The following is a 14,280-nucleotide window of genomic DNA, read 5'->3' on the forward strand; positions in this document are numbered from 1 at the left end:
TTTGGTCCAAGTCAAGTTGCCAGAACCCACTCACGTCACATTCTCTGGCTTCCAAGAAGTAAGATTGTTTTGCAAGGAAAGAGTGAATTTATCCTTGGCCATTTTCTTAAAATGTGAGCAATAGCAGTTACTGTGGATGACAGTGTTCTCTGAAACTGGAATGTGGTGATGGTTGCATAATTTGGGAAATTTACTGCAAGTTGTTGCTATACTTAAAATGTGTGAATTGCAAGTGTAAACCGTATCTCAATAAAGTTGTGTAAGTTGCTATTATCCCTTAACATACATAATTCAACAAATTGATTAGATAGCCAGAAAGCCAATGCCTGTTATGTGTAATTAGTGCATTAGCACCTAGCTGAATGACAGACCGATAGAGCTCAGTAGCATGCTGGCTAGGTGAGTGTGTAAGTGTATCCGTGGGTGATTGGCTACTACCGTTACGCCCTTTGGCGGTGGAGTGATGCTGAGACTCGTGTCAATCACCAGGGACCCCTAACGCTGACAGCTGTCTGTGAGAACTGGTGCCGTGTGTAAGGTAATGGGACTAGGGACTTGAAGTTGCATTGAGGCTGGAGTGCCAGGCCTCTTAACGTAGACTTTCGTTCTGGAGGAAGGAGTGCACTGTACAGAACTGTCTACAGCAAGGTTGTCTGGGAGGGAAATTGCTTGAGCCCTGTGAAGACATGCTGGTCCTGCTTCATTTGGGACATACATTCCGGTCATGGTGACTTACAGTGTTGACATAGCCCAGGTGTGCACAGAGCACACGCTTCTGTTTGAAACAGCAGCGTGAGGTGGGGTTGGGGTGGGAAGGTGGAGGGTGTGTGTGCACCATTCTCTGCCCCACACGTAGAAGAAATGTGAGTGAAGACACACTGGGATGTAGTTGTTTTAATTTCTTGAAGAGGTTCCTAAAATATTATTAGCTGAAATCCCTGAGGGAAAAATGTTAAATTCTGGGCTTCACCTAGATTTAACCAGAAAGCTTTTTTGTTATCTTCCTGATCAGAACTGGACTGCATCCTTGCCCTAGTCAGACTGTAACAACCATATAAAATTTTGGGTGATTGAGGATCTAGAAACATCTTAAAATCATAGCCAGAGGTTCACACTGGACGCATGTTGAACTTAGGTCATAACTTGAAAATGACTTGTTGGTTTGGAATTTCCTCATCAAAATCCCTCATTGAGGAGTCTGGAAAGCTTAGCTTTAGTCGACTTTAGTTGTAATGCTATTATATTTCTTTTCTAGGAATTCTTTGCTTGGTTCTTTAAAACATAAACAGGACATACTCATCCTGAGTATGAAATATCAGTAGATGATTTGTAATTGCTTCACTTTGTAAATTGAATTTCAAAGAACACGCATTTTGTGTTGCCAGTATCGCGGTGAGCACAGCTGCCTTCCAAGGATAAGCTCGCATTTTAATAAAACTACCATTTTCTCCTAATTACTGGAAAATGACTTTCAAATTGCCTGAGTTTCAGTTGAGGGAACCAATTTCATAATCTGAAGTAAATAGGTTTTAATGTTGAAACGAGCAGTAAATAATGATTGGATTACAGTTCTCCCTGGTCCTGGCTGTCATGGTCACTTGGAGAGTGAACCAGCAGAAGGAAAATAGCTCTGCCTCTCCCTCTCTCTGTCACTCTGCCTTTTACATCATCAAAATCATTCTTCTTCAAAATGCAGCTGTGGTCTTTGACATTTCACCTCCAGGACGAGGTCACCCATCCTCTGGTTCAGTCCACAAATGGCTGCGCCAGCTGGGGCAAGACCAGGCTGAAGGCAGGAGCTGGAGACAGGGCCAAGTCCTCGAGGCTCCCAGTGCTGCCTGCCAGGATGTGCAGCAGCAGGAAGGTAGAATCTGGAGGGGAGCCAGGACTCAGTCTGGGCTGCCCAGCTCGGGCTCTGGCTGTCCTGAGTGATGGCTTAGCTGCTGCAGTCAGTTCCTCACTATGTCCGTATGTCGTAAATTGCCATTTAGGAACCAGCGCCCAAACACGTTTAAAGTGAGGTCACAAAAATTCAGTATTAATTTTGGGCTGTCTAATTTTAATCTGGGTGAATCTGTAGTGTAGTCTCATCAAGTTGATTAGAGGAAGTTAGTGCGAATTAGAGATGATCTTGTAAATATGTCCTTACTGTGGTACAGGCAGTGTGTGGGCGTGCCTGCACACACGCGTATACACACACACTGCAGAGAATGACTTGCGGTAAGGGAGCTGAGTGAGATATTCTTTCTCTTCCCCGACTTTCTTGATGAGACAATCTAGCTCTCCATTTTTTGTTGCTGAGAAGACTTTTATTGCACTTTCTATTGCAAGTACATGCTGTCTCCCTCCATCCGGAGTGTGAATGGCTTCAGTGTAAGCACAGTGTCTTCCCTGCCCTTCATCTCTTTGCTGCAAAGCACACAGTGATCTGGGTGTGTGCGTGTCGGGCCACAGAGGTCAGATCTGCCCTCAGATTGCCGTTGCCACATTCCTTGTTAGCAGAGAAGTTCATGTAAGGGTTTCGCTCTTTTTCATAATTAAGAAACCTCCTTCAGATGTTGAGATTGTTTGTCTTAAGTATTTAAAGGCAGGATTTCAGAGAGCAGGCAGATCTCCCAGCTTAACTCCTGCAGTGCCCACACAGCAGGATGGACAGGCCATGTGGGTCTCCAATGTCAGTGCAGGAGCCCAAGCACTTGGGTCATTTTCTGCTGCTTTCCTAGGATGTGAACAGGGAACTGAATTAGAAGCAGAGCAGCCAGCGCTCAAACTCTCTCTCTATGGAATGCTGATTTTTTTTTTTTTTTTGCAGGTGGTAGCTTACCCCACTCCACCGCAATGCTGGCCCAAATGTTATTCTCGTTTCTAAGTGAAGCTGAAAGGATATGGCCCCACTTCCCGACTCCTTTGTCTTTCTTCCCTCTAAAGCAGCACACACCTTCACCATGTCTGCAGGCACTCCAGTAGACATGAAACCTGTCTGGGTTTTTTCCAGGATTGCACAGCAGTCAAACATGTTTGTTTTATAGCATTAGTAAATTAAGCTCCTTTGTTGGATTTGATCCAAAAATAGAGGTTATTTCCACCATATTGAGTATGTTTTATAGCTAGAATTCTTAAGTGGAGAGTTCTGGATATTTCTACAACAGTCCTCAACTGTGGGCTACAGTTTATTTACAGTGAGCATCGTGAGTGACGTTTGGAGATGCTGCACAGTTTTAATATTCCCCATTCGAGGTGGACACTGCAGTTCCTGGATCGCATGGATTACAGAGAATTGTATTTGAGCCTTGTTGTAAAACTACACTGTGGTGGGCAAACCACTCAAGTTCTTTGAGCCAGTTTGCTCATCTTTAAAATAGGTGTAAGCTCTACTCCAGAGCCGCTTTAGGATTAAGGTAATATTCTGTTTGAAAACTGTGAATGGCACGTTAGCATATGCTGTTAAATGCCTGGAAGAATAAATAATCCATCTCCCAGATGCGTCAAAGGTGTTTCTGCCTCTTTCTCTCACCTTTTTGTTTTCCCTCTCTCTGTTTGTCTTTCCCTTTTGGATACTTTTGTGTACCTTGAAACCATCATGAAATTATTTATTGCACTGGCTTCTATGTGTAGGCATAGCTACACTATTAGAGGGTTCGGTTGGAGCTTGTCGCTAGAAACGTGTGTGGCTCAAAGATATTAGACCAATCGCCCACTGAATTGTATAAAATGCGTGCTATTACAAGGGCCTCAGTGGTGAAGTTATTAGCTCGTAATAACTTATTCATTATCTTAAAGGAGAGATTTGAGCTTACTTTTTGATATTTTGCTTTTAGTTTAAAAAGGCATTTATCATTCTGCTTGTTAGACTTAAAGACTTTGCAGTTCTTGTGTTTGGTAGATGTTTCATCTACTCAGAAGATTTTAGGCCTTGGCTATACAGGCTGTGAATTCTTTGTGCTAATTTAGTAACTTCTTCTCACACTTAGATAATGCATATTATCTGTCTGTTGGCCACTTCATCATTAATATTGTAGTGCGATGAACACTGATTTCATTATTACTGATTCCTTTCACTGATTCCCAATCAGCTGAGTATTGCCAGGAGAATACTGATAGTTTTGTATGGCGCTGGTGCTTGGTACCACCCTCAGGGAAAGCAGAGAAACAGCACTGCTCCTGTCCTGAAGGGTGTGGAATGAAATGGGCAGCAGATTTTCAAACCACTGACTGAATTAGACATTGAGATCACTAGGTAATGCTGAAAAGTAATGAAATGACTGAAGAGGTAGGAATATACCCTGAGTACAAACGTCACAGCTTGGGAGGTTCTGGTGTCTGATGACGGTGGAGCCCGAGCGTCCCATGGTCAGCCGGGAAACAGCTGAGAGGCACTCACGTGCATCCAAGTAGTCCCTTCTTGGAAATCTATCATGATTTGGTGACAGGGCCCCATCCTAGCACCATGTCCAGTTCGGCCCCACCTCTCAGACCCCTCCTTCACACACTGTATCTGAGCCAAGCCTCCATGCTCTGAGTACCATTAACCTGAGACTTTGGGGTTGGAACATCTGAGAGTTGGGGCGTCAAATTATGTTTAGTTGTCACTCTGTCTTCCATGTCACTATCCCCAAAAACCTTTCTTAAGTTCCTTATACCCTCCTAGATGACACGTGCCCTTAGCTGGGTTCTGGGTTCTGATCCTAGTTTGTTTACATTCTCATCTGCGTGTTACACCTTCCTCTCCTGCCACACTGACAGCACAGTATTAGCACCGGTCAGTTAGTATCTGTAGAACCCAAGCAGGGCTCAAGAGTGTGTATGAAGGAAGAAGTACGGAATATCACTGTCAGTATTGTCGTTAGTTTTGTTTATGGATGTTATTGAATGAGATCCAACGCTAGGCTAAGATGTTGAATTTTCCTAACTCATAATTTAAATCTTCTTTGAGTAAAAACCCACCCCCCAAAAAAATCCTTGTGAAACATTTGACCAGGGCCTGTAAAATCCATTAAAACCTCTGAAGTGGTTCACATCTGGTTTTCACATAAAAGAAATTATGCAATGCGTGGAATGGAGAAGTAATTTTCACCTAAACCCGGTGTGACACTGATTCACAGTCATCTGAGAAAGTTACACAAACATGAACTTGCTTGGGAAAGTTGTACAAAGATAAACATCTCACATGTTAGTCACTCAATGGAAAACAACTTGCCAGCATTTTCCAGAAAGAAATGATGCATCACAGGCATTGTAGCCAGCAAATAAAGGGGCAAGAAAAGGATTTCACAAATTCTGTGTAATTTAAGACCGTGAATACATTTCTAACTCCTCTGCCGTTTCTCAGCTGCCTCTCAGAAAGTCATGGTTGATGTCTGTGGTATGATTCCTTTGCTATATTTTGATACCTGTTTTTCTTTTTGTAACAATTTATTTGTTTGGAAGGCAGAGTGGCAGAGATAAGGACAGAGACTGATCTTGCATCCACTGGTTCATTCCCCGAATGAACACAGCAGCTGGTTCAGGCCAAAACCTGGGGTCAGGAACTTTGATCTGGGTCTCTTACTTGGGTGGCAGGGGCCAGGCCGCAAGCAAGGAGCTGGATGGGAAGTGGAGCTGCTGGGACACAAACTGGTGCCTATTTGAGATACTGCACTTGGAGGTGGAGGATTAGGCAATTTGGCCAGTACACAGGCCCTAACGAGGTTAAAAAAAAAAAAAAAAAAGAAACTTACTTATTTGAAAGGCAAAGCTACACAAAGAGGGAGGTCATCCACCCACTGATTGACTCCTCAAATGATTGCAACAGCTAGGGCTAAGCCAGGCCAAGTGAGGAGCCTGGAACTCGATTTGGTTCTTCCATGTGGGTGCAGAGAAACCACACCTTAGCATATAACGTTTGTGCAGGTTTTTGTTTTTTTTCCTCTAGAGACACCTTTTTAGCTTGCAGATTGTGCCTTAATGTTTTCTAGGCTGCGTAGCTTTCTGAATATTTGACCTGCAGCAATGTGGAATCCCATCACAGTGTCTCCACGAGTTTTAATGCTTGGTAACAGATGAACCCTCTGTGTTCTCTCTCCTAGGCAATTCCTGGTGATCTCGGAAGAACCGTGTCATGGAATCCATCTCCATGATGGGAAGCCCGAAGAGCCTCAGCGAGACTTTTTTGCCCAATGGTGTCAGTGGCATCAAAGATGCAAGGAAGGTCACCGTAGGTGTGATAGGCAGTGGCGATTTTGCCAAGTCGCTGACCATTCGACTGATTAGGTGTGGCTACCATGTGGTGATAGGGAGTAGAAATCCAAAGTTTGCTTCTGAATTCTTTCCTCACGTGGTGGATGTCACCCATCACGAGGATGCTCTAACAAAAACAAATATGATCTTCATCGCCATACACAGAGAACATTACACCTCGCTGTGGGACCTGCGGCACCTGCTCGTGGGCAAAATCCTGATTGACGTGAGCAATAACGTGAGGATAAACCAGTACCCGGAATCCAATGCTGAGTACTTGGCCTCATTATTTCCAGATTCCTTGGTTGTCAAAGGATTTAATGTCATCTCGGCTTGGGCTCTTCAGTTAGGACCCAAGGATGCCAGCCGCCAGGTGTGTGCTCAATCTGACTATTACTGATCTGGTTTTCTGCAGATTAATAATTATCAGAGGTTTAAAACTCGAATTCTGACTCTCTCATGTCCTAGCACTGCGGGGCACATTCCATGCAGGAGGCTGGGCAAATGTGGCACGGCCCGTTCAGTAGAGAGAAGGCAGGGCTGCCCAGTGAGTGACGGGACGCCTGGCACAGAGTCTCCTGGGTTCCTGAAACACAGAAACGATAACAAATGTCTTTTCCCTTTTCTGCCTCCTTCCCTCTCTTCTTTCCCTGCCATTTTCAATCACACAGTATTCCTTATCTGAGTGAAAAATAGTTGCCACAAAGCTCAAGAAGAATACTTTATGAGAGGCATTTGTTACACATGGATTAACTGTCTGTAGAAGAGAACCTAAGACAGCCAGCCCCCTCTGTCTTCCCCACACAGATGAAAATCTATCCTGAGAAAACTTCAGCTTATTTTGAATATCTGGTTTATACAGACATCATGGACATGCTACTCCCAAATGAGGGAAAAAAAAGGTTACTGTAATAAAGTCATTTACATGATTTCTTTGGCATTAAAGTAGCTCCATTTTAAAAGTTCATGAGTGTTTTTATATTAGCATAGGATATGTCACTCATCTGGCCAATGTAAGCAAAGATTAATAAACCGAAGAGCTCTGCGTTGTCCCCGTTATGTAAATAGGATTAGCATGCGGCTATTTCAACGTGGCGTATTCCAGAGCTCTTACACAAACATCTTCAAGGTTATATTTACTATTTTAATTTCCTAAACATTTTTGGAGCCTTTAGGGCAAATCATCTTCATTCTGGGCCCTATCCGTCACTTCCAACAGTGAGCTTGTTGAATTTTCAGCCATATTTCCGTATCTAAGAAGTTCTAGCACTTTGAAAGCCCATCCTCACCTCCTCCACATCATTAGAATTTCTGTAGATGTCACATGTTAGTCTTAGAATATGGTGGTTGGTCTTCTATTCAAATTAATAAAGGCTGGTTGATATTGTTACTTGCCAGGCTTATTATCAGTATTTAAAGATGAAAGCAGTGAAGTAGCATGCCTGAAATTGGCCATGGTTTTTCAGCGGTGCTCAGCGAATTGGTCTCTCAGCTAAAGATGAGCATTACGAACAGCACAGCACTGTGGCGTGAGTTAGGGATTTTCCTTGCCAGAGGCTGCATCCACCCTGTCACCTGCTCAGTGTCTGTGAAGAGCACTGCTTGTAGTCATTCATGTGGAACAAATATTGCCCCAAAGCAGGAGAGCTGTCCGCCACCCCCTAGCCCACTCCACTAGGGGAGTTAGGGAGCTGGAGTGTCAGCCCCTCAGACCATCTGATCTTGTGGAAGGGAGACCGCCGTGCATTGCAGCTGCTCCTGAACCTTGTGGCCCGGACAGCTCCACTTCCACTTGCTGCAGATTCTCTGCTCCCGGAATCGGCTCTGGAGGGTCCCTTCTCACAACTGCACTCGGTTGTTTTCTGTGTTAACCCCAGGTGGCACAGACTTTTTGTTTTTAGTTTGTGACTGATAGGCTAATACATGCTTTTCCTCCTTGCTGCCAGTCACCAGCATCCCTCCAGGCCATCAGAACTGACACTCCCTGGACTAAGAGGCGCATGTGCCCACTGCCGTTATTTGAAGCAGCAATCATCACTGATGAGCGTTCTTGTTCTTCCTGCAGGTGTATATATGCAGCAACAATATTCAAGCTCGACAGCAGGTCATTGAACTCGCCCGCCAGCTGAATTTCATCCCTGTGGACTTGGGTTCTTTATCATCTGCCAGGGAAATTGAAAATTTACCACTGCGACTGTTTACTCTCTGGAGAGGGCCAGTAGTGGTAGCCATAAGCCTGGCCACGTTTTTCTTCCTTTATTCCTTTGTCAGAGATGTGATCCATCCATATGCAAGGAACCAGCAGAGTGACTTTTACAAGATTCCTATTGAGATTGTGAATAAAACCTTGCCTATCGTAGCCATTACTCTGCTGTCGCTGGTATACCTCGCAGGTCTCCTGGCAGCTGTCTATCAACTTTATTATGGCACCAAGTATAGGAGATTTCCACCGTGGCTGGAGACCTGGTTACAGTGTAGGAAGCAGCTTGGATTACTAAGTTTTTTCTTCACTGTTGTCCACGTTGCCTACAGCCTCTGTTTACCAATGAGAAGGTCAGAAAGATACCTGTTCCTCAACATGGCTTACCAGCAGGTACTGAGCTTACTTGTTACCTATTTGTAGCCAAATCCTTGAATAGTACATAGTATGACATTTTACCTTATTATGCATATTTTCTTATTTAGGGAATGAAAATAATTGTTTTTTAAATAATATCCTTTTCTCTTAAAAGATTCATTTAATTTTTACTTGAAAGAGTTACAGAGACCTTCCACCACTGGATCCCTCCCCAAATTCCTCAGTAGCCAGAGCTGAGCTGATCCGAAGCTGGGAGCCGGGAGCTTCTTCTGGGTCTCCCTCTTGCATGCAGAGAGTTCAAGGACTTTAGCCAACTTCTGCTGCTTTCTCAGGCTGTAAGCAGGAAGGTGGGTCTGAAGTGGAGCAGCCAGACGGAACCAGTGCCCATATGGAATGCTGGCCCCACAGGCAGAGATGAGCATGCTAAGCCACTAGGCCAGACCCTATAAACAGTATTCTAACAAAAGAATGATGTGACTAAGGGTGGACATTTGACCTTCTCATTAAGGTGCTGGACAGGATGCCTGTGGCCCGTATCAAAGCAGCTGGATCATTACCCAGCTCCATGCCTGTCTGCAGTGGCTGCGTCTTCATGTAGTTAGGTGTCTGCCACTCACAGGGGAGGCATGGATTGAGTTCCCAGCCCCCAGCCTTCAGCCCCAGACTGTAGGCCTTTAAAGGGGGAACCAGCAGACAGGAGTCCGATGTCTCTCCGCTTCTTAAATAAATATAAACTATATTATTTATGTATAGTTTTAATTAATAAGAATTATGTGGATAATTCAGAATCAGTTATGGTAGAAGCTGCTATCATTTCTTAGCAGAACATGGTTAGAGAAATAAAGAGTTGTTGTTTTTTTTTTTCTGTAGCATTATAATTGCAATGATTGCCTGCAGCATTAAACAATAATATTAATCAATGTTAAATATCTCCATGTAATTTTATATCGCCCACGGTCCACAAAAATCACTGAATGAATAGGCAATTCTCAGTGAACACAGACAATAAAATGAGAACCAATAAAAGCACAGACTAGAAAACATGCAGCTGGGGGAAGAAAAAATATATCCCAGCTGGCCACGAATGTGGACACAGCCTCAGGTTTGGCTTGGAGATTTCTGAAGTAATGAAAAAGGAGACAGCATTGCTTACAAGGTGCTTGTTATCACACAGCACAAAAACTCTCCTCAAAGGATCAGCAGATTTTCCTCAGTAACTCCTGATCTGCAAATGCAATTTAAGGGATTTCACCACAGCCCTGTGGTGCAGCATCTGTCACTGAAAGCCAAGGACACTGCACCAAAACACATGTGTAAAACATTTCGCATTTTAATGGGATCCAGAGGGCATCTTGACCCAAAGAGGCAACTTGTAGTACTTAAATTCATTTCAGCAGTGGCATTTGGAGGAACACTGTTTGTGAATTTGACAATTGTACACAATTGGAAAAATCATGATACTATTCAAGTGGATGAATATTTGCTTCTGTAAGGCTTTGTGCTTGGGGCACTACTAGCTTCCTGGAAGAGAGATAAGAAGAAAAAGATAATCCCAATCAATTAACTGGGTAAAATGGGAGGACATACAAGTAGCCTAGAAACTCCCTGCCCAGCAGCAAATTCTTGACACAGCCCCCAAGCCGCTGCTTGAAACACTACATCCTTTATCAGAATGCCTGGGTTCGAGTCCTGACTCATACCTCTCATTCCAGCCTCCTGCTGTTGTACATCCCGGGAGGCAGCCCAAGATGGTGCCAGGACTCGGGTCCATGCCACGGGAGACCTGGATTGAGTTCGAGGGGCCTCTTGGCTTTTTTCACCTGGTCTAGGCTCAGATGTTGTAGGCATTTGGGGGTGAACCAGCACAAGAAAGATGTCACTCTTCACTGCCCTTCAAATAAGTTGAAAAATAGTAAATAGCATTAAAAAAAAAAAAAAGCAGCAGCAAACTCCCTGCTTAGAGTCTAAGTTGAATTAAGCCCGGAAGGGAAGAGTATATTCAACCAAGGTTAAGCCAGCATCTGAAGGTGCTTCAGAACCAAGTCTAACTGCCGGCACGTTCTCACATTTCATGGTCCTGGGGTCAAGGTTCCCTGTAACAGGAATATGATATGGTTAGGATGACATAAGGAGAAGGTTTTACTTTTCCACTCATTGAATTCTCCTTTTCCTTATGCTCTAAACAGTGCCAGCTTCTAGTTAGGTCCCCATAATGTTGAATTAATACAACTTGCGTGTTCATGCTCGGGGCTAGGGCAGTGTTGTGAATGCTAACGGTCCTTCCCGTGTGCCCCGGACAGGTGCATGCCAACATTGAGAACTCTTGGAACGAGGAGGAGGTCTGGAGGATCGAGATGTACATTTCCTTCGGCATCATGAGCCTGGGCCTGCTGTCCCTGCTGGCGGTCACGTCCATCCCCTCTGTGAGCAGCGCTTTGAACTGGAGGGAGTTCAGCTTTATTCAGGTGTGTGAGGGACCAGGCTGCGTGTAGTTTGTTGTTAAGTGGGATTTTCAGTGTGCCCCTTAAAGCTGTTACTGCCTCACCATTTTTGTTTCATAAGTTTAAAAACTAGTCTGAAAGAAAAATTTTAACAAGCATATTCCCAGTCAAGAGGGTGCGTTTGGGGGCTGGTCTGTGCCTCAGGCTTTGGAACGCACAAAGCCAAGAGGGGGATTTAGGAGCTGTGGTGGAGTCAGCTCCCCCGTGTCCTGTAAGGCGTGGCTAGCAGCACCTGTCACAGTGAGATAGCAATCATTTTAAAGAGAAAGCAGGGAAAGTAGGGTGAGGGTGTTCTTGGATCACTTAGATAAATGAAGGAAAACATTTTATATCAACTCATCTTTGTAAAAAAGTTTTCTTTTTAGTTCAAGTGGGGAAAAAGTAAGTCTGTCTTAAGGAAATGTATGTGTGTGCAGACTTCACAAGAATACATGCAGTGTGAGACTGACAGCAACCAGCCTTAGGAGTTGTTAGAACAGCCCTAAGTTCATATGCAGAAGTCCAAAACACCATTGTGTGCTTCAGTAAGGGCAACTAACCTTCACCTTGTCTGGTATAGCTATGTCGTAGGTTTGCATATTTAAAAAACATGTAACTCAAACTGAGACCCTGCTTATGTATCTCAAAGTGTATATGTGTGTGGTTATAGCCAGATGTTTACAGCACCTGTAGGTAAGTGTATCTTGATAGTATATAAAATTTTGTTTTCTAGTCTATTTGAGCTTTTTAAAAAAATCAGTTAAAGGGTCCAGCATGGTAGCCTAGAGGCTGAAGCCCTCACCTTGCATACTCCAGGATCCCTTATGGGCACTGGTTCTAATCCTGGCAGCTCCACTTCCCATCCAGCTCCCTGCTTGTGGTCTGGGAAAGCATTCAAAGATGGCCCAAGGCTTTGGGACCCTGCACCTATGTGGGAGACCCAGAGGAGTCTGCTGGCTCCTGGCTTTGGATCAGCTCAGCTGCGGCCATTGCGGTCACTTGGGAAGTGAATCATCGGACGGGAGATCTTCCTCTCTGCCTCTCCTCCTCTCTATATCTGACTTTCCCCAAAATAAATGAATGAATCTCTAAAAATAGCAATTGAAAATCTCATTCAAATGGGACATAATCCTTCTCTCAATTCATTTTTCCTTTTTGATGAAGAAAAAATAAATGTATTCCAATTGCTAGTTTAATCACATATAAAAAGAAATAAAATGTCCTCTGATAAAAGGTGCTAGACAGGTACATATTGTCATTATAAATTCAGATATGTAATTGTAATCATTTTGCCTGTGTATTTTTCTAGTGAATTTAGATGTTATGTCACTATACAGATATAGTATTACTTTTTGTAGCCCAGACCATTTCTCAAAGTAAACAATCTTAAACGTACTAATTTAGGAAAGCAAAGAATATTAATATTTTAGAACTTAACCTGTAAACTGCCTAAATATTCACAATTCTATTTAATATAGATCTATATTAATTTAATATAGATACTAAAACCTTGGGGTTAATTGCCATTGGTATGATGTATTAACAGTGTAGAATTTTCATATTTACCTATAAATAGTGAGTGTTTGTTTGTGTGCATATGCATGTCCATAAAATGCTCTTCAGCACTTCATTTTTTGACACGTTTAGTATGTTTTTATAAACATACATAACATACATGTATTGAAGAGCTTAACTATAAAAACACTATATATGAATTTCAAAACTTTTGCACCAAACTAAGCTTGTCTTTCAACTTAATTGACCATGTACTTTTAGAACCTCTGCCATATACACTTTTTTTTTTTGGTACATGTCTGGTGGGGCTGTGGATCCCTTTGCAAAGGAGATGTTAGCATGTATCAACACCCTGACGCAGAAGGTACACAGGAAAGCAATAATTGCACTATGAGTTAGGAAATCAAGTACAGGACAGGGCCTACCGTGACATCACTGTAAGCTGAAAGATGTTGGAAACAGCAGGTAGTCAGCCAAAAGACTTGGTTAATTAAAGAATGCACATGCAAAATGCATGGGCTGTTATGAAGTATTCATGTTATATTTAATGACATGAGGGACATGATCCTGTTGTGGAAAATGTGATAATTAGAATATTGAATGTCTGCAGTATGGCCTACTTTGTGTGAAATAAGTTATACATGTTTAAATAAGTTAAATATATGTATATTTATGTAGAACAATAAAAACTGGTTAGTAACTTTGATTCAGTAGGGGCAGAGTTCCTCAGGTAAGGCAATATAGTTTTATGAAAACATGGAGTGTGTCTGGGTGACAAGTCTAAGTGATTCTTTTTGCTTGCTCTGTTCCCTTTGCTTGCTCCGGTGCGTCCAGTCCACTCTGGGCTATGTCGCCCTGCTCATAAGCACGTTCCATGTTTTGATTTACGGCTGGAAGCGCGCTTTCCAAGAGGAGTACTACAGGTTTTACACCCCTCCCAACTTTGTTCTGGCTCTGGTCTTGCCCTCGGTTGTCATTGTGGGGAAGAGCATTTTGCTCCTCCCGTGTGTAAGCCGGAAGCTAAAGAGAATCAAGAAAGGATGGGAGAAGAGCCAGTTTCTAGAAGAAGGCGTTGCTGGAACAGTTGCTCCTCTCTCCCCTGAGCGGGTCACAGTGATGTAATGGCCTGTGGGGCCCGCTGCTGCCACGGGAAGTTCTACACACGCCGTGATGTTGAGGACTCCTGCGTGATCCACTGTAAGCGTGCCATCAGATTTCTGTAGGTCAAACCCTGTGAAATGAAAATTCAGTCATATTAGCAACAGACTGTCCTTCGAGTTAAATTTCACAAATGCCACATTTTGCCAATATGCAATTTTGTAGTCACACGTACTGCTTCCCTTCAGCTCTCTTTTGTTCTTGTTATGCACAGATGTAACACTGTTGTAATGTTAACTGTACTTCGTAATCAGGTCAAAATATTCATAGTTAACAATATTGATGTAGCATCATAGTAAAAAAAACACTTTGCAAACCAGCAGCATTGTAAAC

At 43.2% G+C, this 14,280-nt stretch overlaps 1 protein-coding gene across 1 annotated transcript; it reads left to right on the forward strand.

Annotated features, from left to right (window-relative positions):
- Positions 1-6,046: 6,046 nt before the first annotated feature.
- On the forward strand, positions 6,047-13,911 carry STEAP2 (STEAP2 metalloreductase). Its single transcript, XM_040964842.1, has 4 exons — positions 6,047-6,589; positions 8,282-8,809; positions 11,095-11,259; positions 13,624-13,911. Exons 1-4 carry the CDS (start codon positions 6,098-6,100, stop codon positions 13,909-13,911), a joined length of 1,473 nt encoding a protein of 490 aa, XP_040820776.1. The 5' UTR covers positions 6,047-6,097.
- The last annotated feature ends 369 nt before the right edge of the window (positions 13,912-14,280 follow it).

This window comes from Ochotona curzoniae, unplaced genomic scaffold (assembly GCF_017591425.1).
Source record: "Ochotona curzoniae isolate NIBS_2020 unplaced genomic scaffold, NIBS_Ocur_1.0 scaffold_3835, whole genome shotgun sequence".
Classification (NCBI taxonomy): Eukaryota; Metazoa; Chordata; class Mammalia; order Lagomorpha; family Ochotonidae; genus Ochotona; species Ochotona curzoniae.

Bases quoted from the DNA above. Each gene is read 5' to 3' on its own strand.
- STEAP2 (XM_040964842.1), top strand. From the start codon at position 6,098: ATGGAATCCATCTCCATGATGGGAAGCCCGAAGAGCCTCAGCGAGACT. The intron at 6,590-8,281 runs GTGTGTGCTCAA...TTCTTCCTGCAG, and splicing joins CCAAGGATGCCAGCCGCCAG to GTGTATATATGCAGCAACAA. The intron at 11,260-13,623 runs GTGTGTGAGGGA...CGGTGCGTCCAG, and splicing joins GGGAGTTCAGCTTTATTCAG to TCCACTCTGGGCTATGTCGC.